The 27540-nt window shown below is 40.8% G+C and overlaps 1 protein-coding gene across 15 annotated transcripts in view; it reads right to left on the bottom strand.

Annotated features, from left to right (window-relative positions):
- ARVCF (ARVCF delta catenin family member) overlaps nt 1-27540 on the bottom strand; it is a 291235-nt gene that overhangs the window by 21564 nt on the left and 242131 nt on the right. For all 15 annotated transcript variants that reach the window (XM_074844402.1, XM_074844399.1, XM_074844400.1 and 12 more), the window contains one exon: nt 24777-24848. In XM_074844402.1, coding sequence (XP_074700503.1) covers nt 24777-24848 — 72 coding nt within the window. The remainder of the gene's footprint in view (nt 1-24776; nt 24849-27540) is intronic.

Genomic DNA, 27540 nt, shown 5'->3' with positions numbered 1-27540 from the left:
TCCTAGAAATGTAGCATATTTCAAAGCAAGTTTTCCACTAGCAAGACAGGAAACCTAAAAACACAAATTACTTCCTCTCTTCAGTACCTTCTCCTCAAAATCACCCATCTCTCATATACATATTTTTCAGCACATATCACAGATTATCATATTTCAGACATCTCAGATCAAACCTAGAAGCAAGAAAACTTAACAATGCTATCCTATCCTGGATAGGATATCCTACTAATTTTTTTCTTTCAAAAATTCTCCGTTGCTAAAGGCTTTCTGAAATTAAAGCCTTACATTTCAAATCTAACTGTTTCTTCATATTTTTCATACCAGTTATTGCTGTGAGTCAAGATCTCAGAACTGAATACTTTAAACCTTGTATAACACTACCCATAAACATGCTAACCCCCTGGATATATGGGGCTTATTTATCCCATTGAAAGCAAGAAAACACACTTCATCAGCCAAGTGTTTCTTTGCTCCATACCAAAAAACCCGATCTATGCATGGGGATCCATAAGCTCCCATGTGCTGGCTCATACTTTCCCTGCTCAGCTTCTCACAGGCATCCCAGCACACTTGCATTCTTCTCAAACGACTGGATAGTTAACCTGCTCCATGTCTGTGACTGGTTTTAATGCCACCACTTGCTTGCTACATGACACCCTACAGATATGTGCAAGCCACAACAGATGGCAATCCCCAAAGGCATCCTGTGAATCCATACCACTTACTTTCCTCTTCTCTAATGTCCTCTCCTTGCATTGGGATCACTGCCCTCTATATTGAATGCTGAGAAAAACTGTAGTTACTTAATACATGAAGCATGAACAGTTGTATAGCTTTTCTCCATTCCTTGAATAAGATCGTGATTATCTGACTCCAATATGACCTTCATATCACCTTTTTCCTCTGCCACTTCAGAAGGTGAATTGGCAATCTAAGAACTCCTCAAGAAAAAAAACACTGCTGCCTGATAAGCGTACAGTATTCCTTTCCTGAACACTAACACTTGAAAAATCTCTTAGGATAGCTTACTGGAATTTTGACTGTTATCTTTTAAGGAAGCTTTGCTGAAATGTAAATCAGATCAGCAGAAGACATGAAAGCAGGTTCATTAACAGATAATATTCATACAGAACATTTACTGCTTCTGTATTTGAGCTCAGACTCGCCTGTGGTTGAATAGTATGCAATTGTTCAGCCAGTCTTCTCCAACGGCTTTGTTTTAAAGTGCCTAGTTGTAATTTTAGCATACTTGGAAACAGTCCCACATGTTCACCCTCTCCTGTTATTTAAGTGCACTTTCTGTCAGTCTGTACGTTCCTTTTTGACTGGACACCCTTCTTTGCAGCACCTCACTGTGTATAAATACCAAGATGGAACAACCCTCTCACCTCTGCTTACCTCCTGTGGACAGAGCTGCATTCCAGTCACGCACCTCCCACCCGCTTTCTGTCATTACTTCTCTTCATGCATGAAAGCCTCTCCTTTTTCCTACTTACTAATGTAAGAGCATCTCACAAATGTCTTCACCTTCTCTCTTCAATAATGCACAGCATTTCCTTTACTGATTACCAGCACATTCCTGCTTTGGGGCACAATCCCTTAGCCAGTTTGGTGAATGATTCCCACCTTACTCCACACATCCCCACTTTCCAACTACATTTAAGCCTCTGTCTTATCAGCATCTGTTTTATACAGAGTTAGCAAGTGCTACGCACCATACATGAAACTCTGTCCTCCCTGATGTCTCCCCTGCTCCCCTCAACTGCTGCCTGAGCCCGATGATGCCAGAAAAAGGCAGGCAGGAGTTGCTAAAACAAAGTATTATGAATGCCCCTCATGGATGGCTGCTCATTAGCAGAGATGAGAACCTAATAGCGAGAAAGTTACTGCTGCACCGGAGGGTTTTTCCCTCATTGACAGCAAGCTGACACTTTTCATAAGCATTATAGTCCCTTAAAAGGAAACAAACAAGTTTTATATTTTCTCCATCTGCCTCCTGTCCTAATGAATCCAGCTCTGCTATTTATAGGATGCAATTTGTCTGAATTATTAAAAATTTCCTTCCAGTGTTGCATGGAGGCCTCGCACATTTTTCCATGAAGCGCTTCAAGCACGTTCCTGGGAAGCACAGCTGGTCTCACCTCCATTAAGCACCTGCTTCTCTTCAAAACTGATTTCCTTAATTTCAAGATCATCTTAATTATTTTTTCAGGTAATGCTACTTTTGTGCAATACACGGCTAATTGCTTATATCCATTTCTTAAATGGAAATGAGAAAAGAGGGTCATTAGCGATAGGCAATACATCAAATGAGAAAAACATCCACTGTTTTTCTTTTTCTTTAAAAAGCTGTTTTAATTATAGCCCAGATTCAGCACTGCCCTTAAAAAGATAATTTCTCCTGGAATAAATGAGACTTTTCCATTGGTTATGGATTTGTGCTGAGTTGCAGTCTACACTGTTTCCTCCTACAAAAGCTCGGGGATAAGTCATTTATTGCTTTTATTCATTGCAGAAAGCAAACAAGTTCACTATATTAGCTTTTGCCTTTTAGAGAAACGGAAAAATGCCTCAGACACCGATGTCCTTGTGAGCATCAGACTTTTTACAGCATCTAAGCATTCCCCCCAGCTAATGGCACAAATGTGTATACAAAGGAAGATCTTCCACATTAGACTCATCTTCACCAACATGCTGTAGTCTCATCTTTCTGAAAAAAAGAAAGATGAGCTTCTTTGCAGCAGAGTTGCTCAAAATTGGTAAATGGATTAGTTCTGTGTGAAGTTCATGCTACCAGGAGGTGCCAAGTGGATTATCCTTTATTTGCCCGCAGAACAGTGACAGCACAGACAGCAATTTCAATCCTGAATGGAAAACACCTGAGGAATTAACTGGGGCTGATTAGCCGTCTCAGTCCATTCCACCCTCAGTCCCTGTGCTGAGAGTGATGCAGCAGTTCCTGGATTATCTCCTCCACAAACCTATTTGCTTTCATCTTGGCAATGCTGATCCTGTGCCTATACTTAGCTACTTTCTGGCACTAACATAAAATACTGCACCAGGTGCCTATCTCTGATATGCCAGCTTAATCCCAAATTCGGACAACTCTCTTTGGAGCAAGGTTGCCAAATCTGTTCCCCTTCACCACCCATTCCATTCAGGATTTATTCTCCCCCTACAGGCATGGGAAATTACATACATGTGGATACTGGTCAGATGAGAGTTCTATTGCTGTAGCAGAAATGTGCTGCTTCATTTTCTATCCATACAAAAAACTCTGGGTTGCTGTTTAAAAAGAGAGGCAAACTTCATATGAAGCTGGAAGGATGATAGCAACACTGTAGGAAAAATGAAAAAAACTCCTAGCCCTAGGGGAAAAAAACCCCCCTCAAACACTAAAATGAACTCAGCTACTCATTCTTGCAGTGTCCATAGGCATGTTTACGTTAGTGTTTCGGACCACTTTTGAAGCAAATTTCCCACTTACCACTCTGGTTCCCAACACAGAGAACTCGCAGCACTACCTGGACTCCTTCTGAGATGACACTGAACCAAGAGATGCACTCCAGGACCGCACCGAGCGTGTGCCAACCAGGAATGGGGAAGTTCAAGGGCTGATCTGCTCATCCTGAGCCACATCCACTGTGCTGGCCAATTCCAAGCACAAGATGTGGCAGCTACCGGCAGATGGAGCGAGAGGAGCCCAAACTGCAACTTCTCTGCAAGGTCATATACTAACAGACTTTGTAAAATAAGAAAGCAGCTCCCTAAGCAACTAGGAAGCTATGAGCCAAAAGAAGGAAAAAAAAAAAAAGAGGAAAAAAAGTAGTAAAGAATCATGTCAGTAAAAAACCGAACAATTTGATTCTGCAAGAAAGAAAAGCTCCACAGATCTTGGACTCCTGCCCTCTGCTGACAACAGGCTGGTAACTTAATTACAGCCTGTGTAGCTCATTGTTTGCAAGTTAAACAGTTGTAAAGCAGAGTTCAGAATTATTTGCTGCAGAAATGTTTTAGAATATGTAAGCAGCAAATCAGTGTGGCAGTTCAACCCCCTCCTTCCCGGAATGCCTCACCCCGCAGTATGGTTTTATAGTAGATTATGTGAAAAACCCCACAGAAGGCCAGGGGGAGGCAGCTGGTTACTTTTATAAAAACAGTAATCAGATCCTTAAAAAAAACGACCCATCAGCTCCATTCCATCTGTATGCTGTGCTTCAGCACCCGGTGCACAAAGCAGCTTGAATGCCAACGTAAACTTGCAAGATTCTTCTAATTGAAAGGCTTAACGGCAGCAAAAACGCAGCCAGCTCCAACAGAGCCAAATGCCTGGCATAATCGATCGAGAATGCAGCTCGATGCAGATACATGTAGAATACTGAGTGTCATATAACAGAGGCATAGCAAACTTCTGCAATGAATGAAGAAGAAATAATAGCTGGAAAGTTCTGAATAGTCCCTATAGCTTTCACTTCAAGGTACAGTAAATCAGGACAGGTATTACACTTACTGCAGAGATTCAATCATGAATGCAGCATCCACCACTGAGCAGGAGCTCTGAAGACAGACAGAACAGCCTTTGAATAGAATTGAAAAGAACAACCAGAATAATATGGGACACACGAGACTCAAATCAGGCTTGAGGGAATGTTTAAGAGGAGTTTCTTCTATTTAGAAAATGAACACCATAGTGTGTGACCTTTCCAACTAATCTACTAAATCACACACAAGTTCTAAAATTACGTAAACTCTTCCCAGATTACCATGTATTCCCACAATGAAAGAAGCAATGGCATGCTAGTCAAAAAGGAAAGCAGGCAGCCCCCCGCCCCAAAGGCTCTAACAGAAACGTTACCAGCACTACCAAGAGTGAGGTATGCAAAAAAACAACACAAGGAGCTAGGCTGACTGCAGGGAAGGCAGGAAGACAGCAAAGAAAGGAAATGGGAGGGCACGGCAGTGCAGGAGAAATAAGGATGCCTGGGAAAGCAAACGATCTTTTGCTATTTCTATTATTCTTTACGTTTCCCAAGCTCCACAAGCTGTCATCAAAGTAACTTCTCTTACAGAGAGTGCTTTGTAAGAGGTTGGTTATATTCCACTTCATATCCAAAGAATATGCAATTCAACAAAGAGATGGCTCAATTAAACACAACCCATTTTGACCTTGTGTGAGTCCCAGCACTTCTGGTTTCTGTGAACAGACATTTTAAAGCGAATACAATCTCCCCTTTCCAAAGGACCTGCAAGCTGTGTTTCTCCCAACAGTGTTTGACACACCGCCCAATAACAAAGGCTTTTTTCAAGCATATGCAGCTAAGTCTCTTGGCAACTGGAGACGTTCCATTAACAACCTTCTCTCCTCTGTTCACTAATCAGTAGCAAAGGCTCTGGAGGACCAATACTTAATAAGGATCTGAAAGCTGCTGCAGATAACTAGAGCACTACCCAAGCTACTAGTTCAAAAGGGGAATGCGCTGTCCCGGCAGGCCTGTTACTGAAGGGCAGGACATACCTGGCAGCCAGGCTGATGCAGAGAAGGGAGAGTTGCTAAAGGTCTCCGCAGAAAGGGAGGAGGCATGTGGGTGAACTGCAGCACAGTTAAGCATTTGTAGGTCACCTTTGGCAGTGTTTTTTGTTTAGTTTTGAGAAATACTATTGTTACAGGCAGCAATGCTTTGGACCCAAATTTAACAGCAAGCCCTTTGGCTGAATGATTAAAATGGATGGTTCATGTAAATAGCTTCCTTTACCCCAGTCCCAGAAGACTTGCATCTGACCATGGAGACTTTAAGTACAGTACATTAAATGTTAACACTTGCTTTCTTGCCGGGTTCTCTGATCCAAAGTTATTTTTATTTACTTCACAGTGATAACTGAATGCATTTTATTTTAAAGGGAACAGGACAATCATGTTATTCCAAAAGCAATTCTGTTTTGAAATGCAATTTATATCTAAAAATCAACCATTAAATAACATTCTCTCCCTCTCTCACATACACAAAACACCCATTGGAGTCTCTGCTTTGCGAGCCACACATCAAACAGGATCTGTTTGGAAGTGCAGGTTCCCCTTTTCCCATAACCAGTTTACCATGGTATTTGCAAGCTCCCAGAACACACTCCAGGCCCTGCATCACCACTGCAAAATCTCAAAATGGGACTTGGTTCAAAATCCTGGCTCACATACACAAGTGAATAGGAAACAACTTCGCAGCAAAAGCCTGCCAGCTCTGCAGGGTTTCACGGTGTGACATTGCCAGCCCTGCAAGGGTACTGTACTCCTGGTGGATCAAACGCACCTGAAACTCTAAGCCAGGGGTGAACACTCTCCACTCTCTTGCCTGGGGAAATTCTGTGTCTGTGGTAGTCTTACGGGTTGTCCCTTACTCTTGTCTCAACCACTACAGTATTTTAGGACAAAAGACAGAGTAGGTCTATCAGGCTGGTGATCTCACTGACAGCAGATCAATACGCCAGGAGAGCAGCAATGCAAATGCTCCTAGATGCAGGCAATCTTGCCTGCTGCCTCCAGGGAAGCTTCTTTCTGAAGCTTTCAGGTTGGACACATGCCTCTAACAGCTGATACCAAAAGGACACTGGGCACAGTGATGATGCCATTGCATTGGGGACTTCTTAAACAGACAGCAATTGTCGGCCCACGCATACAAGATCAGTACCAGGAGTGGCATCGACTATGTTATGTTTCCCTGGGAGAGAAAATCTGAATTTTCAGATGCTGTCTGCTGCCTAACAGGAATATTAGAACAACAGTGGACAAGGCCAAATGTCCATGCTTATTCTTTTAGATCTCAGTGCTGCTGCTACTACTGTTGACCATGGGTGCTTCTGACATGTCTGTTCCTGTCTCTGCAAGGGTCCAGAATTACTGACTTGTTTTCTTTCTCCTCTCTGAAAGGACCCTGATGTTAGTGCATGGTGACCACTCACATGTCCCGAGTGCCTCCTTGTGTGTGGCACCAAACAGCTCAATTTTGTCACCCCTCTTTTTCAGCCACAGACAGCAATTCCAAGGACTGCACAATCCACGCTAGAAATAAGAGTATTACCCATCCTGTCTGGCTCGTCTGGCTTCCAACATTTGGCCCATTTACACCAGTAGGAAATGCAGAAGCTCAGGGAGGTGTCAACTGACTGTAACCTCAGGTGTCAACTCAGAGCTGCAAACACAAGCCAAGAACATGTGAGGATGCCACAATAATCCAAATCCATAGCACAGCCAAATATCATTCCCTATGTGCAACTCTGGAAAGATGCAGTAATGAGGTGACACTACAGAAAGCCTCATTCGATACAAGCAGGTGTGAAGATGGACCGCTCTTCTTAGTGGGGAAAGCTTTTAAATGGAGAAAACTCTAGGCTGGAACTTGCTTAATCTCTGCCTTGGTAGGGCTTGAATTCACTGCTTTCTGGAGCACATTGCAAGCCTTTTCCATTTAGCTAAGCTTTCCCAAAGGAACAAAAGAGAGACGGCTGGCAAAGCTAATGAGGATTGGGAACTTGAGGAAAATTATTACTTTTCACATTATATAAACAAGTGTGTTTTTACAACTGTACATTCATGTATATATGCCAGAACATGTGTGTTTTCAGGGACTTTTCCTTAGACTGAAAAAAAATCAAAACGAGGTAAAACCATTTTCCTTACAAAACCCATATACAGCTCAGAAAAGCATGCTACTGCTTTTCTGACGATAGCTGCCATGTGATGCAGCTGAACAGACCTGAGATCCGAGACAGGGTCTTTTCACTGCCATTACTAGTGCAAATGCCTAATTGTCTAGCCCAACCATCAGAAGGTTTGAGTTTACTGTATCAAACGTGTTTATTAAAGAGAGATACTGAGTGATTCCCTGAAGGAAAGCCCATTTTTAAAAAAAAAAAAAAAAAAAAAAATCACACCACAGCTATGTCCAATAATAAAATACAATGTGTTGCTGTTAGTATCTTATCAACAAGTCCAACAGCCTCATAACACAAAAATGTCTCAGAACTAGAGTCATCACTGAAAATCAATAGCACTGTTAAGGGACTCCTTCCTTCAACTTGTGGCTGCCTGGACCTACCATTTTCTTTCCTCTGGTCTTTTGTGTGTGTTTAACTAAGGATCATGTGTTCCAAATTGCCATTTTTTGGCCTCAAGCCCCTGTAAAACTCAGCTTTGCAGTTCCAGATGCCAATCAGCTGCTTTGACTCCAGGAAGCTAATGAGCTTTTAGCTTCCTCCCAGCTCAGTAGTAGAAACCTGTCTGCAGAGAAAAGCTTACTGCAAAAGGAATCATGCATTAGAGTCCTTGGCTCCAGATGCCACTTAAGTACATTTATTTTATTAAAAAGATTCTGACATTATTCAGAACTGTTTAGATGTTGAACAGCTTTATAAACTTATTGTCAGAAAACCCTAGCAAGTAGAGAAGCACAGAAAGGGAGAAGAAATACTACAGAAGATAGCTGCATAGCAAAATAAGAAAGCCTACATGGCAATACTTGTAGTTAAAGTATCCACACACCCTCAGACATTAAGTACCAAGTTATGCAAGAAAGGTGGAAAAAGCATGGAAAACTCTTTCTTACCTCTGCAGACCTCTTAAGTATCTTCTTTCCCAAAAGAGATTGTATAAAATGCACTGGATCATGAGGCTGGGTACAGTCCCACTAAGTGCCCTCCCCACTATATGACTTATACTGGACATAGTAGGCCAGTAAATCAAAGCTTGTAAGGGGCTGTGGAGTGGAAGAGAGGCCACGGTGCTACATAGGGCAAAGCTGTAAGATCCAGCACCAGGTGGGAACCAGCTGCCACGACTGGAGAGCTCTGTGCTTACCCACCCGCAGGGTGGTACTGCAGAGCTGGCAGCTAAGGAAAGGCAGCAGCCAGCAATTCTGGCAGCCTGGCTGGTGTTGGGGTGGGGGGTGTGTGTGTGTGTGACTGCAACAAGCAGCCACTGCTTTGCCTGGATGCAGCGGCCACGCTCCTCCAGACCTCCATGGATGCTATTTCTCTCCACCAGGCCTGTGGGGAGTCAGGGTGTGGGAGGACCCACAGCACCTTGTGGGACCAGCCCTTCTCTGCCTTTATGTACTGGCATGCTGGCACTGCATCTTAACCAGCAAGGCAAAACCAAATCCTCCAATAACTTGGGAATTTACAGAAACAGGATTGTTTTGTCAGGTATGGGACTATGGGGGTTTCCACTGACTGCGCTTCAAAACACCGTTCCACTGCTGAGGGACTTTCTGCTCTGGTTTGAAAGCCCACATGCTCCTGACAAGCGTTTGGATGTATCAGCAATGGGCACCGCTTAGAGCTGCACAGACAAGGATCGACAGACAGTATTTCCACTCGGGCTGGCACCTGTCAGGTTCTCCCCTTCGCAGCCTGTCTGAGTTTTATTTTCAGTGCCAAGGAAAAAACAATTTCAAGAAAAAAACTAAATCCTTCAGAGCTCACGCACACCGAACTACACTTGGAAGCCAATTTGAAAACTTCTTTCTGGGTTACTCATGCTTCACCAAGTCTACTTATACTTCCACTTCTCATCATTTTTATATAAAAATCTCATAAATGGTCATAAGCCATCACACAAGTATTTGGTTATTTATATCAACACTGCTGCTTGTTAGAGGCCTGTCTGCTTAATGCAGTTAAGGCAGCAGAACTCCACAGTTTGACTTCCTCAGATAAGACTGTCTATTCTCCAGTGGATCTACCCTCACAGAAACATCAAATACCTCAAAATACTTCCCAGTAGGAAGAAAATACTTCGATATAAACAACTAACCTTTTTTTGGGGGAAAGGTTATACAGAATCCAAGCTGAGAAGCAGCTAGCAGGTCCAGTCTCAGCCTAGAGAAATGAAAGATCAGTGACTCCTAATCACCGGAACTGATAACGGAAGTCTCTTTGGTTCATTATAAGCAGAGTTCTGCAATCTTGCCTTTATAAGGATTTTATAAGTGCCATGTGGAAAGATTCCCTCATGTTATTAAATAATGTATTATACACCAACCCAAACACTTCCTCCAATCCTGTTTGTGTCCTGAAATTGCTAATTAATTCCTGCTACAGCTTCCGAAGTCAAAAGTGTGTTTCAATTCCTCTCTCCATTTCATGAAAGCTGCCACATGCACCCAACAGCAGCCCAGTGCCTCTAATCTGTCTCAATTACAGTCACTGAGCTGCTGTCAGGCAATTCAAGTATCTCCCAAGCATCCAAGAAAAAGAATTTCATGTTTTCAATGTCAAATAAATGTCAGGCCAGAGTGGAAGCAGCATGAACAGAAGGTTTTCTTCAACTCCTCTAACAAAACACAGGCCTTGCAGCCCAGGTTTTCAAGGTACAGTATTTGGGTACTTAATTCTCATGGATTTCAGCATAAGCTAGAAACCTTAATGCCTTCAAACAGAGACTTTCCACCCATGCTCAAAGCACCATATCCAGGCAGGAACTACAGATGGTGAGAGGCAAGAGAAGATGCTGCTGCTCATCCCTCATTTGAATGCACTGGGACGTACCACATTGAAGGCAAGGAGTGAGGAGGTACTGTCTTCCTCTCTGCCAATCATTCTCTGCAGCTTTTTAGAAAAACAAGAAAATTTCTATTAAATGTAAACATGTCTGCTATTTGATGCGCTGACTGAATATTTGATAATCACAGGCAGAACTGACACAAAACCAGGTTTGGCCACAGAACTATAGGTTTCCTGGAAACACGGATCTTGCTATAAAACTTAAATTTGGATCAAAATGTGAGATAAACAACATGATCTGGAGAGAAGTAGCTCTCTGAAGTCCTAGTTGGCCAAACACACACACATTTTAAAAACCACAGGTAAATCTATTTGCAAGTTAAAAAAAAAAAAAGGCAAAGAAAAAAGATAGGGGCCCCAGCATGTAGCAGTGAATGAGATCTTTAGTTGAAATGAATAAAGGAAAGAGAGACATTTTCCAAGAGACAACAACCGGGGAACATTACACAGCATCCAACTGTAGCCTGGCCTCACCTTTACCATCCTACAGGAATGGCACACATTCACCAACCACCAGAAAGTCATAGGAGAAATTTCACAACAAAGTCACAGCAGACGCTACCTCAAAGCAACTCTGACAGCTTCTTTGAAACCACTTCATGATGGTTAAAATAGTGAAAAGATCCCTAACCCAACAGCCACTTCGTTTAGGACAGTTTTCAATTTCAATGCAGCTTTCTTATGGTAATATTATGCAATTAAAAATTGAGCTTAAAACTACCCATGTAAAAGATTCTAATCAGAAGCTGACATTTACTGTGGAGGTTGTTCATGCCTATAGAAAACTCTAAAAAGGTCAGTGTAAGTGTAAATAAGGTGTGATACTTCCTCAAGAGTATCAAAATTTTCATCATGTTACAACCTATACCCATTTCTAATCATTCATATATGCAAGGCACTGTTATGAATGCCTTGATGGCTTCTCATGGGCCACCTGAGTCTGTAGCTGGATCTAGAAATCGGCCTCCAGACTGCCATGAAAAGAGTGGCACCAAATTTCAAGTGTTTCAGGAAAGCTGGGATCCAGCCACACAGAAAACTGAAAATACAGTTTAATTTCAATGGGTTCAGTCCCAGCATTGCTTTCAGCAAGCAGGTATGCAGGATTTGGACCTGCTCGTTAGGATTTAACCATTAAGCAAAACCTTGCAGAACTGCCCAAATCTAAGTCACACATGCCTTTACCAAGTCTTAAGTTTTAGACACTAGCACTAACTTGAAAGGAAGTACTCTCCTGGAAGCAGCTCTCATTTAATTGAATACATGGGATTAGGTCTCATGCTCCTAACACCCACACTTTCTCATTCTTTGAGAAATCCCAAACACTCTGCAATGCAACTAACACTTCAGTCATCCTTGACATTTCTCATCTCTCCTCTTACACATCTGCAAGTTGCCTTTTGTGCTCCACAGTGATCACTAGCGCGTTTTATGACTCAGTGCACAAAGCATCCCCAAAAGGGGAGTAGGAAACCTGCATGTGCAAGGAATGCAGACTTCCAATTTCCTAAGTGTTTAAAGGTCATTGGGGACACTCCACTTAAGGCAGAACCTTTCTGTAGATCTTATTCTTGTCCCCTCATATTATGAATAAGTCTTTGGAGATGCTTTTCTTGCTCATCACTTTTAAGTTCTCAGCAGGGCAAGATGCAATCATATGCTCAATCAGGATTACAGATTTGCTGGTTGCAATTTTACAGGTCTCAAAACAAAACTCATTAAATATTATTCCTGGATTTGTATGAGAGGGATAAAAAGAAAAATGGAGTGGTCTTGCTACTTGGCTTGTTAGCATGAGCCAAAAAGAAATATACTGCTTTAGGAATCAGAAAATCTCATCTCTGTTCCCAGTTCTGCCACTGAAATGCCGTGTCACTGCACAACTCACTTCAGCAGTCCGTGTCCCCCTTTTCCCTCCCACACTATCTCTTCTAGACTTGGCCTGTTCAAGTAGACTGTCACAATGTGTCAGGTACTTACACTTTACTGAGGTTACTGGTAAAAGAGAATATGAAGTTGCTCTAAATGTCTCCTATAAAAGCAACAATATATTCAGTAAAGTAAGGATACCCTAAGGCCTGCAAAACAGGACTGAACTGGACATGAGGTAGAAGGATTGCTCTTTGCATACCCTTCCAGACAAACCTGAATCATGGTCTATTCCTGAACAGACAATTAACGTTTCATGCTATTACAGACTTCCAGTTTTCCCTGTGACCAAGACACAGAAAATTCAAGGCTGAAACTAATGGTCTGAGAGGCCGCAATAAAAATGCTTTCCTTTCTACCACATACTGATCAACATTCATACTGATCACCTGTAAATGCCTGGGTCAGCAATCAAGCCCTCAGTGGGTTCAGAGCAATGAACAGTTGGATTGACATTGCTTTCTAAACCATGCAGAGGTAAGATTTCCCCGCCTCCAGTTGACAGGTAAATTTAAGCGTCTGCTTTACAATGTAAAATGCCTGCCTCTCAGTTCAAGGTCATTTTTCTTCAATCCACAGTTAGAGGTATATGGCACATTAAGTCATATCATTCCCCTGTCATGTTGGAGAAGGGGGGAGGCTTTTAAGCCTGTGCAGAGTACTCAGGGTTATAGAAATAAATTTGGCTTTATATAGCAGCTTTCACATTCAAGATCTCAAAGTGGTTTACAAAGTAATGAGTCAGATAATAGGACTGCAGCAGCTGTGTAGGTAAACACACTAGAAATTAATGCTGAGAAAACAAAAGTCTTAATTTTTGGATTCTCTTTATTTGCCTTTCTGCAAAACATGACTGCAGCTTCAGTCTGACTAATGAGCATCAGCGGCTTCTGCAATTTAGAATACACAGGTTATTTGACATTCCCGTTTATTTTAATTTTCATATTAACTCCATGATTAAAGCTCTCCATTAACTATAATAAATACTGTTCAAGCAAAAGTGGAAAAAATGCTAGACACCTTACCGCACGTACCTCCCCTGTTTTGGCTGCATTATAAGAAAGGCCTCCTTGCCTGATCTCTCGTATCTCAATTTGCAATTTGTTCAGAATCATACAACTATTTCATTTTTACTCCCCTTTCTCTCCCCCATCATTAGCTGTTATAAGCAGACCCTCAGAGATTGATTAACATAGTGCTGTGAGGACTCTGTGGTTTACTGTGCTAGAACCAGAGAAAGCATGTCCTGTAAGTAAAAATATATTTGTCTTTTTTAAAAAGCCATACCTTGGGGGGGGGGAAAATAGTAATAATAATTAAAAAAAAAATCAACCTGAGATCCACTAATTAAGATGCACTTCACATATATGCACCTTTCCCAGGTTGCATGGGCAAATGAGTGCTCTCATTCCTCTTCCCGAGTCATCTAGCTAGCTGTCATGGATTAAGTTGTTTTGGAAAAACCTTGTCCCTAAAAAAGTGTGCTGATTTTTTTCAGACAGAATTTTTTTGGCTGACTTTGTAATCAGTTAACAAGAGTCACATCGAACAAGTAGGTTGAAAGAGAGTGTGGGCCAGCTTCCTGCTCAAAGCAGGCTCAATGCTGAATTCAAAGTTATTTATGCCTTTGTCCACTCAGGTCTTGAAACCCTTCAGTGATAGAGAACCCTTCAAAATCTCTCTGAGGAACCTGTTTCAATGCTTAATTACGGGGCATTAGCCTGCATTTTTGTGGCTAAAAGAATACCAGACAGGACAGCCAGAGTATCCCAGACAGACGCCGTAAGTAAGAATCAAGAGATGTCTGTCTAGCACGGAGTTTTGAAAGCATCTGAGTCACACAGGACTCAGAAAAAGCTATTCACATTCCTATTACTCCTAAAGGCAAAGCCTTCATAACACTCACCCGGAGCTGTAACTACTTCCTTTACTTATGCACACACTATTTCTGGAAATCTGGCAAGGGATTTAAATCAACATTACACCATTTTTCTGCCTCAGCTGTTCTGAAACTTTCTGCTGTTCTCTTAACTTGTCAAGTAGCTTTGTCAGCAGAACTTCACTGCGGTACTTTTGACGGACACTAGAGACAACCGTAACTTTTTGCAACAAGGTTTTTGTAATTGATTTTGACATGAAATTTCATCTCTAAATTCTGACAGAAGCTCAGTTCCTTTTCCTTGTGCTTCACAATAATACTGGCTAGGCAATCAGGACAACTTTCTGATTCGCACCTCTCTTCCAAGTATCATCTCACTTTTTACAGCTATGTGAAAATGGGCGAAAAAGTCTCTGAACTTTCATTGCTGTTGTTTCTTAACTGAAACTGAGTAAGTGGCATGACATAATGCAACAGGGATGGATGGATGGATTGGATGGATGGATGCTGTTTTTCACTGCAGTGACTAAGTCCCAAGACTGAGGCAGTTACAGTTATGTGGGCTAAGCACCTCCCCACCAACTCCTGCTTTTATTCCTGGCAGGCTTTCTTGGCACATTCTCATTTTATAAACAGTCCTTGAGCAACATCTGTGTAATGAGCTATGCTCTGTAATAACAGGCATTCTATTTTAGAGTAACAATTAGAATTGCTTGTAGAATAGAAATCCTAAATGAGACATGCAAAAACGGATACACAAACCGAAGGATGGGGAAAGAAGAGTATTAACAATTTTTAGCTGGGGCAAACAGTACAGGAAAAGCTGTGAAAAGAAAGAAGTATGACTGACCACTATCACCTTCCAACGTTAACTATTTTATCATCAGAAATGTTAGCCAAGTATAAAGGACATGAAAATCTGATCAAACATTGGGGTCTTAATATCCTGCATTGCCAGAGAGTACAAATTGCTATAATTAAAGTAAATGTTGTAGCTGGGCTGTAAAACTTGCCAAGGTCTCGAGTTATGTATTGGTTTCTGTATATACCTGTCTATACAGAGCATCATAAATAACACAGTTGAACTCCATAAAAATACACAGTAAGTGTAATATGCATTGCAAGAATACCAAACAATTCACAGTATTAGGTATTTTCAAAATACTCTCTACAACATGAACTTCTCAGTCCATTCACACAATATCCCATTGGGGCAAGCCACTACCATCCACCTTTAAGAGAAATTATGTTTTTATTTAATTATTCTATCACTGTGGTGCTAGCAACAGTTGTGATACACAATACTTTGGCAGAACTTTGCTGTTTTTACAAATGTTTCATGTACCATCTGCACTGGTTATCACAGCAGCAGTGAAAATACCAGTATTTATTCTAGCGAAGACAGTGGAAGTAGCAGACACTTCATGAACGCGTTCACTATAGCCCTGGCATCTGAATGCAATTAACTTGCCTAAGGCCACTCAGCAAGTCAGTAGCAATGCTGGAATGTGAAAATGAGACTTTCTTACTTTCAGCTTTTGCTGAAGCTCCAGATCACTCCATCTCCTTAGCTGCTGTAATTACCATGTGCTTGAGTGGAGTTCCTGCTGTTTGGTTTTTCATAGGCTACTTTATTATGCAAGTATATATAGGCTGTTCTAGTTTAAGATGTTATAACCACATGCATAAGTCATTTTCTGTGCATTTATAACTTGGCCACAAATTCACATCAAGTTGGAAAGGGAATTTACCACCTGGGATTCTTGTCTTTTCAATATACTGCTAGTTATTATAATAGATCTATATTCTTGGGTGTCAGCCTCAGGCAAGAAGGAGCCGGAAGCTGACTGCTGGAGTTATTTTATAGTCCCAGGAGAGCCATGGGTGAAAGGACCTAATAGGCGGACAGGAAGAATCTTGTCTCCAACTGCCAGCTTTTCCCCTCCACACACTGAGGAAGACTAAGCATTCAAGAATGCAAGAGAAGGATAAAGAGGAGGAGTAGTTGTGGATGTTCATTCACTATTTCCAGGATAACCAAAGTAACTTAGAGGCGAGTCAGATTTTTCTCATTCAGAAGGAAGAGTCTGAAACAATTCAGAAAGAAAGCTGTCTTCCAAACTCACCTTGCATGTGACCTCTAGCTGTTAAGACAGAGGTAGAAGACAAAGGGAAAAAGAGGAGCTCTACAGGCAAACAAATTATAGCAGAGCCAAGTAGTGATGGACAAGAACCACCACCTCATGACTTCATGAAGAGCTTCATATGCTCAACTCTGGATAAATACAGAGCTGAATGAAATTCTCATATCACTAATTGCTCCTCCTGTCTCCCTATCCCAGCAGTTGTTTCCCACTGTTCCCTCAGCTTAAACTTCAAAGCTACATAGTCCAAAACTAAAAAAGACATTGACACTAGGAAGTGTCCATATTCGGGGTGGGGAGACATTAGTGGCATTCAACTATCACAGTTGAAACTTCTCCAATTTACATTGGTTATATATCCTCCATGAAGCAGAACTCTTCAAATTCCCAACTCAAATCTTCCTGACGCAAAAGTAAATCTCTCTTAACTGGACAAATTATAGGATAGTCTAGTCACACCAACATTGAGCTGTCCCTTACTACAGCTGCAAGAACTTTTCTGTTCCACAGATGCCATTTCACCTCTACCAGTAATCTAGCCTGCCTCATCTGTAAATACAATTTTAGTCTGATGTCCCTATGGACGAAGCAAGGGAGTGCAAAGCACAGCTCAGAGCTGCAATGTCAAGGCATTCTCAGAAGTGAGAGAGCAACAATTTGACAAACATGGTAGCAATTATCAGAACGTAAAGCCAAAACTATTCTTCACATTCCTGAGCAGACAGATAACACCAGAATAAGAGCTGGTCTTACAACAGTCTCAAATTCCTCTCACATGATTTGGTGGAATAACTAAACCCCAACACAGCAGAGCTGTGAGAGTCTCAGCAGCACTACTGTACACAGTTACTGTGTAGGGTTTCAGTCATATCATTAGTATTTCTCCCAGAAAAATATTTGTTTCCTCATAGTCTCTGAAGTAAGAATGTTGTAGGATAGAATTGTATTGACAAGTGTAAAGAATTAGCAGCAGAATTCAGAAAAGTCGTACATACTTGTGAAAAGCAAGGTTGAACAGTGAGTGCTTACTAATATTTGAATATTCCTGCAAAAATAACTACTGCAAATATACAACATTAAATGCCTACATAAAAGAAAGTGATCACACCCACCAATGATTATAGTAAAACTACAGATAGAAGGCAGACACACATCTTCCACCTCAAGACGATGTTGATCCTAAGACAATGCATGCATACGTCAGTGGTTACAAAGATATCTAGTGGTTGACAAACACTAGTTTGTCATACCTAAGTAACTACTGAACTACAAACATCACTTAAGTCATGTGTATGTCAAGAGAGAGCTAAAAAGATACAGCACTTGAAGAAAACCACATTTCACCTACAAACAATAGTGACATACAAAACAAGCAGACCGTAAGAGAAACTTGGACACTCAGTGATGTTCAGTGATATAACTTACCTCCCTCTACAAAAGTTTACTGACTCCTACACAACAGAGCACTTAGTTTTATTAAATCCAGATTCTAGCAATATAATGCAATACAAAAGCATAACTGTGCCCTTTAGATGTTTGCAAAGTCCTGTTGCAGCAGCATGCGTCAAGATAAAAGCCCAAAAGATTTTGTCTAGTTGCTGCTGCTTAAGGCATTGCATGACAATCTCTCACCATGGGTACCTGTGGGTAAAACATCCTATCTGGGGAAAACCTGCTGCTTTAACTGGTCAGCTAGTTCAATACCTGTTAAAAATAGGTGGGGGTTGTTTGGTTTTTTTCAACCTTATGCCACTGAGTTATGTAGAAGGAAACAGAAGTTGTTCCATGGACAACATCGTTCAAAGGCCAAGCTGTTCAAGGCTTACTACCTGCACAAAAGCAACAAGGGAGAAACGACCCTTAAGAATTGTGCTAATGATTTATTTTATGCAACATCTGTGCAGCAAGGTGAGCTTATTACAAGACAAGACTGTGAATCACTAACTACTAGAACTGCTTTAGCAATGATGTCCAGCAGGTCTGCATGGGCATGACACAAATCTACCATAAAGAACTGACTGATCCTGGCAACAGGCAGCAAGAACTGAGAATAGCTAGTGGCAGGGAGTATCGTTACAATGAAGCAGTGTTTATTCAACAGGTTTCAAAGTCAGCTGTCCCTGAAAAGTGAGGCAGACCCTTCTACTTGTTCCTTCTCCTGCCTTGCTGGCCTACATAAAACTTCTCAAGCAAAAACTGCAAAACTTTTCTAATCAGGTACAATCCTACAGCAAGTTTCCTTTTAGGTACCCTAGAGTATTTACTGGGACTAGGATTAAGACAAAAGTCAAACAGCTCCTCACCTCTGCAGATGAGTCACCACCACCTATCGCTGCTCACCTTATCTAGAGTTTACAGAGAACAACTGTTGCCTGTAAACTGTAAGAAAAACTCTGTAGAAAGAACAACACTCCTACCGGAATGATTTTCTGTTTTAAGGAAGTTTTATCAAGTTAACTATTGATGACAGAATTTTGCACTCCATTTAAAATCAATGCTAAGTGAGTAGCAATTAAACCCTCTCCATATCTGACTCATGCAAGAAATGTGCACATCGCTAAAACACAGAAGGTGTCACACTCTGTCAATATAGGCTACAACTCCTTTTTAAAGGCTTAGGCCAGTCTACTTGAAATGAAAATAATCACCATTCTGTAATACACTTGATATTGGTTCAAGTTGCTTGAGTTGTCATGTTAAGAACAACAAGAAGCTGTTTATTTCTTTTCAACAGAAGATGTGTTTGGGTAGAAACAAAAGACATTATAGTACTCCTGTACCTTCAATTCACATTCCAGCTGCATCTCCGCATATGATCTTTCAAACCCCTCAGTTTCAGCCCTAAACTTACAATTTATTTTCTACATAATCGAATTTAACAGATCCATAAAGACCACAAATAAGAGTTTCACTTGTAGAGCACAGCTCAGCAGGCCAGGAAGCAACCTGCTGCCACGTTTCTACCCAGCTTTGGACAAACAAGTGGCTCAACACAAGAATTGCAGATTATGACAATAAAAGCAGAGTATTCCAGAACAATTAGTGGTCAGCTATGGAAAGAGTGTGTATGCAAGAAAGGAAAAATCCTCAGGTGCCTGGTCTGAATTCTTCACAGATGTTGAGAAGAGGAATGAGAATTTACAGGTACCAGGCTGGAGAAAATTTGGCAAGGGCAGGCTCCATATGGGAATTTTCCTATGCAAGGCAATAAATTTTCTCTGACTCAAAGCATTGGAAGACAGATGAGAAATCTTTCACTGCTTTGTAAATTATGAAAAACACACGGGACCAAAATGAACACTCTGCTTAGTAAAGCAACAGAAATAAGAGATACTTAATAATTCTGATTGGAATTCTCAACCACGTGCATGAAATACTTAAAAGATGTTAATACACGAACATGCTACTTGCTCTCATAGAGGAGATATTCCCAGTCCCTCAACTTCCACTAGCAGGCACAGGAGGGGTGTGGATGGTACCATTAATCAATCAGTTCTACTCACTTATTCACTATACAACAATCAAAATTAATGATTGAAGGGAGCTGGAAAGGGCAGTTGAGTGCTTGAGTCAACTTGTAAAGATTTAAAGAAAGCAAATTAAAATGGCAGTGAAATGAGAACAGTAGCTAATCTTAATTACAAACCTAAAATCAGAGTAAAGCTTCAGTGAGGTTTCTCTCTCCCTCCACTACATGTTGCCTTTAGCTGAAGACAAATTGCCAGCATTTTTGTAATCTACTAAGTTAAAGTCATTACCCTGACAGTGCCAGGAAGTCTAATTTCCTGGAGCAGTAACACAAAGATTTATAAGCGAATTTAAACACTCACCTTCTGGAATAGAAAATCTATCATCAGCATCAGGCTACATGGAAAGCAACTGAGGATTTCAGATAATGGAGAAATTTCAGCTTCACCTGCTGACAAGTTTACCCAAAATCTCATTCCCTACCTACATTGGCTGCTGACCAGGATAAGTGTACACACAAAGCTGAGCTTTCAAATAAATTCAACTTTTCTGTGAGGTCCCTGCTACAACAAAATAGACTTGTTCAACCATAAGTAGACTTAGCACTAGTTTAGTATTTCTGCTTGACTCTCTCCTAAACTTATGTTCCCATTAAAATGGAAGTAAGCTTAAATAATCTAAACGGAAATGATAATAACCGTTTTAATAACTGATTTAAAGGAGAGAATGAGTTAGCTCATCCACCAGGCTGAAATGTACCTGTACATCATCTTACAGATGAAAACTTTCAACTCCCTAACGAAACTGAAATCATAGGTGAACTTCAACACCCAAAGCACCTTAGAGCATCTACTTTTGTGCCATTAAATGTATGTGCGAATAAACAAAAAGCCATGAGATTTGCTTAAACCAAATAGCACAGCAGTCTGGATTTAATTAGGAATAGCCTGCTGATTCCATATGAAAAGCTGTTTTGGTCTTCTGGACTTTCTCTTCCCATGTTCCATAGCACTGATGAACAGAGGTGGACAATCTAACACCTTCACATCAGGAAGATTAGATGTGACAACCTTTATAACATCTTCAGAGGGCTGACACATATCAATGCTGATTCTTTTCAGAAAACCTTATCATACAGTCTGCCATCTGAGACACTGCCTTCCACTGCACAGATATGAGTAATCCTGATTTCCCCCCCCTCCCCCCCCAGCGCATGAGCCTCCTGCCACTCTTCCTGCTTGGAAAGAAGGATTCTGTGAACAAAGCAAAGGAATTGTACTATGCTATGTATTTAATGTGTACACAGGAGAAATCAGCATTCACACTGTGGTGGTGCAGAAGAGAACACACTGCAGGAACAGCCAACACCATCAGTGACCTACTTTATATTGGGGAAGGGATTTCAGCAAGGTGGTTTTTTTTCCTCCCCCCTCACAGAAGCAGCAATTTTTGAAAGTACTAAATTTAGCAAGGTCCTGAGGAGAGCATGCATAATTTCTTGTCAGAGATGTCCCCTTCTCATATGGCTCTCTACAAGCTCTTATCACTTCCCCCCCAAATTTATCCTCCCTCTCTCTGACTGTCAGAAAAAAAATATATGCTCCTTTCAACAAAGAGGAAACAAGAAGCTTCTCTTCCACAATATTTCCTCATGAGGACAGCAGTACTCTGGACACTGCCAGAGCATATATATTTATTTTTTAATATCAGATGAGACAGCTTCTGAAAGCATTGCAAGTTCTCCCGTCTGACATTATCCAGTTTACCACAGATAACAACCCTGAACTGGAGGCTTTCCCCTGCCAGAATGCCTAGCACATAAAATTATTAAAGGCTTAGAAATGGTTTCAGGGCTGCTCAAATGCTGTGCTGCAGCAAAATCTGATTTCCATTAAAAAACCAAGAGCAATCAGAAGAAAGGAGACTCTAGTTCATCACTTTGAAAAAAAAGAATTCATTCATTCATTCCTCTCCAGAACGAACAAATTCCAGGAAAAAACCAAAATCAACTAGCATTTAAATTAGGTAATAACTCACAAGACCCTTTGGACTGTTCAGGATATGAATGTGTTCCTAAGGTGTCTTGAACAAAGACTAAGAAAACCTCTGCCTCCCACACAGACACTAATCCACCCCCACCCACCAACTAGAAACTACGGTTTTATGGTGTTCAGCTACAGGATAGGTAGAGATTCCTGCAATTAAAGTGATTTGGAGACCAAGTGAAGCTTCCAGAGATGATGGAAAAATAGGTCTGAACTAGTTCACTGCTGCTAGTTTGTGGATTTTCCAGAAATCATAAGCACACTATCAATTAAGCTCAGTGATCATACCTAAGAATATTTTATAGGGAAATCATGATGTCAGGTTCTTGAAACCTTATCTTTAGAGCCACCGGATAAGCACTGTGGATGTTGACTATAAGATGACAGGGAACTTGACAACACTGCATCCCAGTATTTGTTAACTACCACAATGTTCCTTTGCTGCACTGCATGCACAGATCTTATTACTGCAGTTTCATTTGCCCACAAAGATTCCAGCTGAAAACTCACTTTAATATGGCTTTAATAATACATGAAAGAGATTAATCCATAATTGTTGATTTTTGAAATAGCACTTCATTGTGTCACTCAAACTGAGTGCTTCTGATCATTAAAACTCGCACGATTTTTCAGTGTTAGTAACCAGGTTCTGCTTCAGCTGAGAGCTGATCTCATCAGAGCCAATTATACTCTATGGTATAGACATGACCAGAGCTTTTAAGAGCTTTAAAACTGCAATTTAATTTTTCTTATCTTACTGAACAACTCAAAGTCCTAGCAATCTTGTTAGAACCTTTAATATCCAGGAACTAGATGCTTAGCAGGAAACTACTAGTAAAAAAGTAAACAAAACCACATCACTGAATTTATGTTTTTACTCTTAGCACACAATCAAATAGTTTCTCATTCCTTTTTCCAAGTCAAAGGGCTTCTTTCAAAATGCTGTGGGATTAATCTGCCCTAATCATGCATGAGATATATAGTCAGACTAAAAATCTATTCATCTTAGATTAAATGGGGGTATCTTGAAATAATCAAACAAAATCTCTTCAAGAGTGTGTGATTTCTAGCAATTAATAATGAGCTGTGTAAACTCAAAGAGACAGATACATCTCCCATCAGATATGCCACAACACTTCTACTATTAACAGAGCCACATGAAAGATTTTTATCTTATTTTAAAAAAAGTTATGCAAGATCTATTTCTTTGCAGAAATCCTTGATTTTCATCTTTCCCCTTTAGTGGCACCTACATTCCAATCACATTTAGAAAGGAATGAAAGTGCTGAAGCCCTCGCTACATTTTGCATTCCTTTATTTTTCTGCATCTTTAAGATGTCTCCTTGCTCTGCAGTGTAATCAGTGCCCAGCCCTGAAATGATGGCATTAAAGTGAAGGTTGCTTACAAGTTTCCTGCAACTCTCCAAATTAGGATGGCATTACACCTTTTAAGAGGTGCATTAGCATCTTCTGCAATAATGCACCAAATGAAAATTAGTGTTTAGACACTAGCCTAGAAACTGTACCCATTGTAAAGAATGTCTGTAAATAGATTAGATCCATTTATGTATTAGGATTAGTTTGCACATCATCAGAGCTTCACTGCCCATGAATTTAAGTGAGAGTGCAGCACTTTACACGTACAATTATTATACCGATACTGACTATCAGTATTTCTCTAAGGATGTTAGATATGGCCTCTGTTGCTGCCCTCAGTTAACAATAAGGAAAGTGAAGCACAAATTAGTTGATTCGATCAAGGTTACTAAAGTAGTGTAATTCAGGTATCCCAAGTCCAAGGATCTCTCCATTGAGTTACACTGTCTCTTCATACTCTCTGAAATTGTACAAGTGATGCAGGAAGTTTAAGATTTCCCTGTTGAAGAATACTCAGGTAGTTCTGGGTAGTCACAGATCATTAAGGTAAGGGTGCTATTGAAGAGCTTCTCCTGCAAGGCTAGGTTGACAGGGTGGCACCACAGTAGTTGCCATGACAATGGCTGAATCTTTGCAATGTCATTGCCCACACTTCAAATGAAAATCTGTGCGAGTTTCAAAACACTGTCCAATGCTGTAAGAAGTCCAACAAGATCCCAAATCATCTCCTAATCTCCAATTAAAAAGAGTACCACACATCCAGGAACGGAATGCAGATTGTTTGTGAAAGATTTTACCTGCACTAGAGCTGAAATACAAAACTGAAATGCGCAACAATTTTTCGGTGAACCTCCTGATTTTGGAAAACTACAAGTACTACTCACTATAGACATGGAGGAATACCATATTCAGAAGACTGACTAGGAGCAAAGACAAAAAACCTGAATTTATTCCCTGCTGTCACTCTCTAGTTCATTGGAACACTGAAGAACTACAGAGATGCCAGGCAAGGGAAAAGGTTAGTGATACACACACTCACTTAATGCATTTTGTAACTCCTTACACTCACGTCTAGTGCAGGCGATTTGAAAATGGAGTTATAAAGGAAGAGAGCATACACTAAACCCTCTATGGAGTTACAATCACCTAACACCAAATCATATGGGCTTCTTCAAGATTCCACCAATTCAGCAGCTTTATATAAAAGCTAGTTATATCCAGTATTGAATACCAGATAACAGCAGGCACTGACACATCCATTACTTCAATTAACTGGATACAAAACAAAGAGATCAGACCAATGTGCTCACATCTCAAGTTCCTTTAAGAGCCTCCAGCTCCCAGACTACTTGTTATTTCCAAAAGCACAAACATTAGCATTACCTTTTGCTGCTTCAGACCGCTTAGGCAAATCAAGTGTATCAAAATTCCTGTCCAAATCTCCATTCTTCTTTCCTGTGCAAAAAAACCAGACAACAGATGGAAAAGACTGTCAGCATACTGACAGGTAAGTTACTGTCATGTGCATCTACAAGATGAGAGAAGATATAGACTCAGAATATAAATCACAATACTACTACCCACATTTGTACATATCTGACTTGCAATCCAGCTGCATAGCTGTGGTTTAAGCATGAGCAACTTAGGGACAAAAATCTGTGCTACTTTCAGGTTGATCCACAAACATTCTAAGAGTGCTTAAAACCTTGGAAAATCATGCCATTTCCTTTCTTGGCAAAACTCAGAAGGCTAGTATTGACTTCTTGTTTTCAGAGAAATTTTGACCTGAAGCTTAGCTGAAGCAGAAATTGAGCAGCAGAGCAAAAAACAACAGACTTTGCAGCCTCTATTCTCAGTGCAACTATCAGGCAGGAAGGCCTAGATTTAATATATTGTACAGTCAGGAGCCAAGAAATTGACCTTGATTTGCCCTTCAATCAATACAGTGCCATTTTGACTATTTATTAGAAGCTAATGAAAATAATTCCATACCTTTGCTAAGAGACAGTTTCAAACCATTACATCAGCTTTAATTTATACAGTTCTTCATAGAAAGCAGAACAAAACCTGGACTTTAGTTTTAGCTGGGCTGGGAAATCAAGGTTATGTAAACAGCTGGGGAAGGAAGGATTAATTTTCATCCCATCTTCTCCCCCCAAGAAGACACACTGCCTTGGGTAAACCAGTACGGATGCTGTGGGATAAGCAAGCATCAGAGAAGTACAGACAGCAGAGAGAGATTTGGAAGGAAGTGCAGGAATCTGCATGGCTTCTGAGGACACCAGTATACAATTTAGCTTTCCCAAATTATTCTGAGGGGGAAAATCAAGTTATTTAGTCCCTCTCCCTCAAGAGCAGGGAAGGCAGGTGTGATGGGATGAATTGTTCTGAATTGATGACAATTTAAGCTGCCAGAGGTGGCTTCTGAACAGGGACTCTACCAGGCTGTTAATGGAGGTTTATAAGAAGGGCAGAAATCTCCACCAGTCAGGATGCTTAAAAGCAAACAGGAAAATGGTCTTTGAAAATGCAGTGTGGAGATTAGTCTGACCTTAACTGGGAATAGGTCACAAAATGGGTAAGGCCAATCCCTGCCCTGTTATAGCACGGAGCCCATACAGCTCCTACACAGTGAATTCAATGGGCTACTCTACCTTTCCCCTTGAGAAGAGGATGAACATATGCAGTACTATGCAGAGAAGAAATAGAGCTTTTAAATACCAATGGGAATATTTAGAAATAGCATCAAAAGGAAAAAACACCAAACATCAAGGTAGTATTCCATCCCCTCCCTTTCTTTGGAAATATCACACACTTCTGTTTTGAAATGCCAACACTCTGCAAAAATACCAGCCAGCTTTAACTACTGTGCAAAACAAAACATGCATCTAGAAGTTCTGTTCATCTGAAGTAATTTGCTTAATTAAAGTATGAAAAAGCCCATCCAAGCTGCCAAAAGGTCACACAACCAGGTACCATGCCACTCCTTGGAAAGGCATCTTTTCCAAAGGAAGGGACAGGAATTATCTGCACTTTGCAGACCTCCATCAAGTTTTTGTTCCATGAAAGAACAAGAAACACGTTGCTTGGGAAACCAAATACCAGAAAGAAAAAATGCTGTGCATCACCAAAGGACACTGCATTTCATAATGGCAGCTGAACCCGGTTACTGGCTGCAAACCCTTCTTGACCCTTAGAGCATTGACAGGAAAAAGCAGGGCAGGGGGAGGAAAAAAAAAAGCACTGAAGGAAGTCAGTGTTTAGGAAAGATTATAGACTTAAGGGAGAGCAATAAATATGACTCCATCCCATCTACAAGTAGGACACACTGTTTTTTCATGACCCTGCATTTCATGTCTCTAGCATTAGCTAGTTTAAACCTCAGAACATTTACTTGGAGAGCCAGACCCTATTCAACACAACTACTCATTTCAGAAGTTCTCTCTGTAATTTAAATGTTGGGGTTTGGAACTTCTATTAGCCCTGCAGAATTGAGATGGCACAGTAAGAGGTCCCTTCTTTCTAGTGCAACGTTTGGCAAGCAGTATGTATTTGTGCACAACTTTTTAAGGAAGAGATTGTCCAGGAGAGCAGTGCTGGCTGCTACATCTTTTCATGTAGCAATGCAGAAGCAGCTGCCTACTTACTAAACCATCTTTCATTAAGACAGCACACTCCACCTGTGCTCTGTGATCTTCAGTCACTGTTTCCCAATTTCTGGGCCAGACTGCAAATACCAGCCATCTTCTATAAAGCCTTTGCTAGTTTGTGTCTCAGTCTTTTCAGAAACCAACCCGCCTCGAAGGCAAAACCCACATCTGTTCAAATCAGAAGCTGCCAGCTGTTTACAAATGGAAGCAATTCAGAACACAGAACTCTGACCAAGGGGGTTTCAACTCTACAAATTACTTGAGCAAGGGCCAGGTTCAGAAATACCTAAAGCACCTACATTTTGCAGGGCTTTCCTATACAGAGAAGGTGACGAAGCTGCAAGAAGATTCCAAAAGAAATCCTTCTAAAAGGCAAAGGTTTCAATCTGAAGCCCAGCTGGTATTTTTCCCATTTGATTTTTACAAGATCCACAAATACTGGTTTGCAGTTTCTAAAAAGGTGACCCTATTTAGCAAGTTCAAGAGCTTACCAATTG

Source organism: Strix aluco, chromosome 18, assembly GCF_031877795.1.
Source record: "Strix aluco isolate bStrAlu1 chromosome 18, bStrAlu1.hap1, whole genome shotgun sequence".
Lineage (NCBI taxonomy): Eukaryota > Metazoa > Chordata > Aves > Strigiformes > Strigidae > Strix > Strix aluco.
The sequence above is the reverse complement of the archived record's forward strand: the minus strand, read 5'-3'. Positions and strand labels throughout refer to the sequence as shown.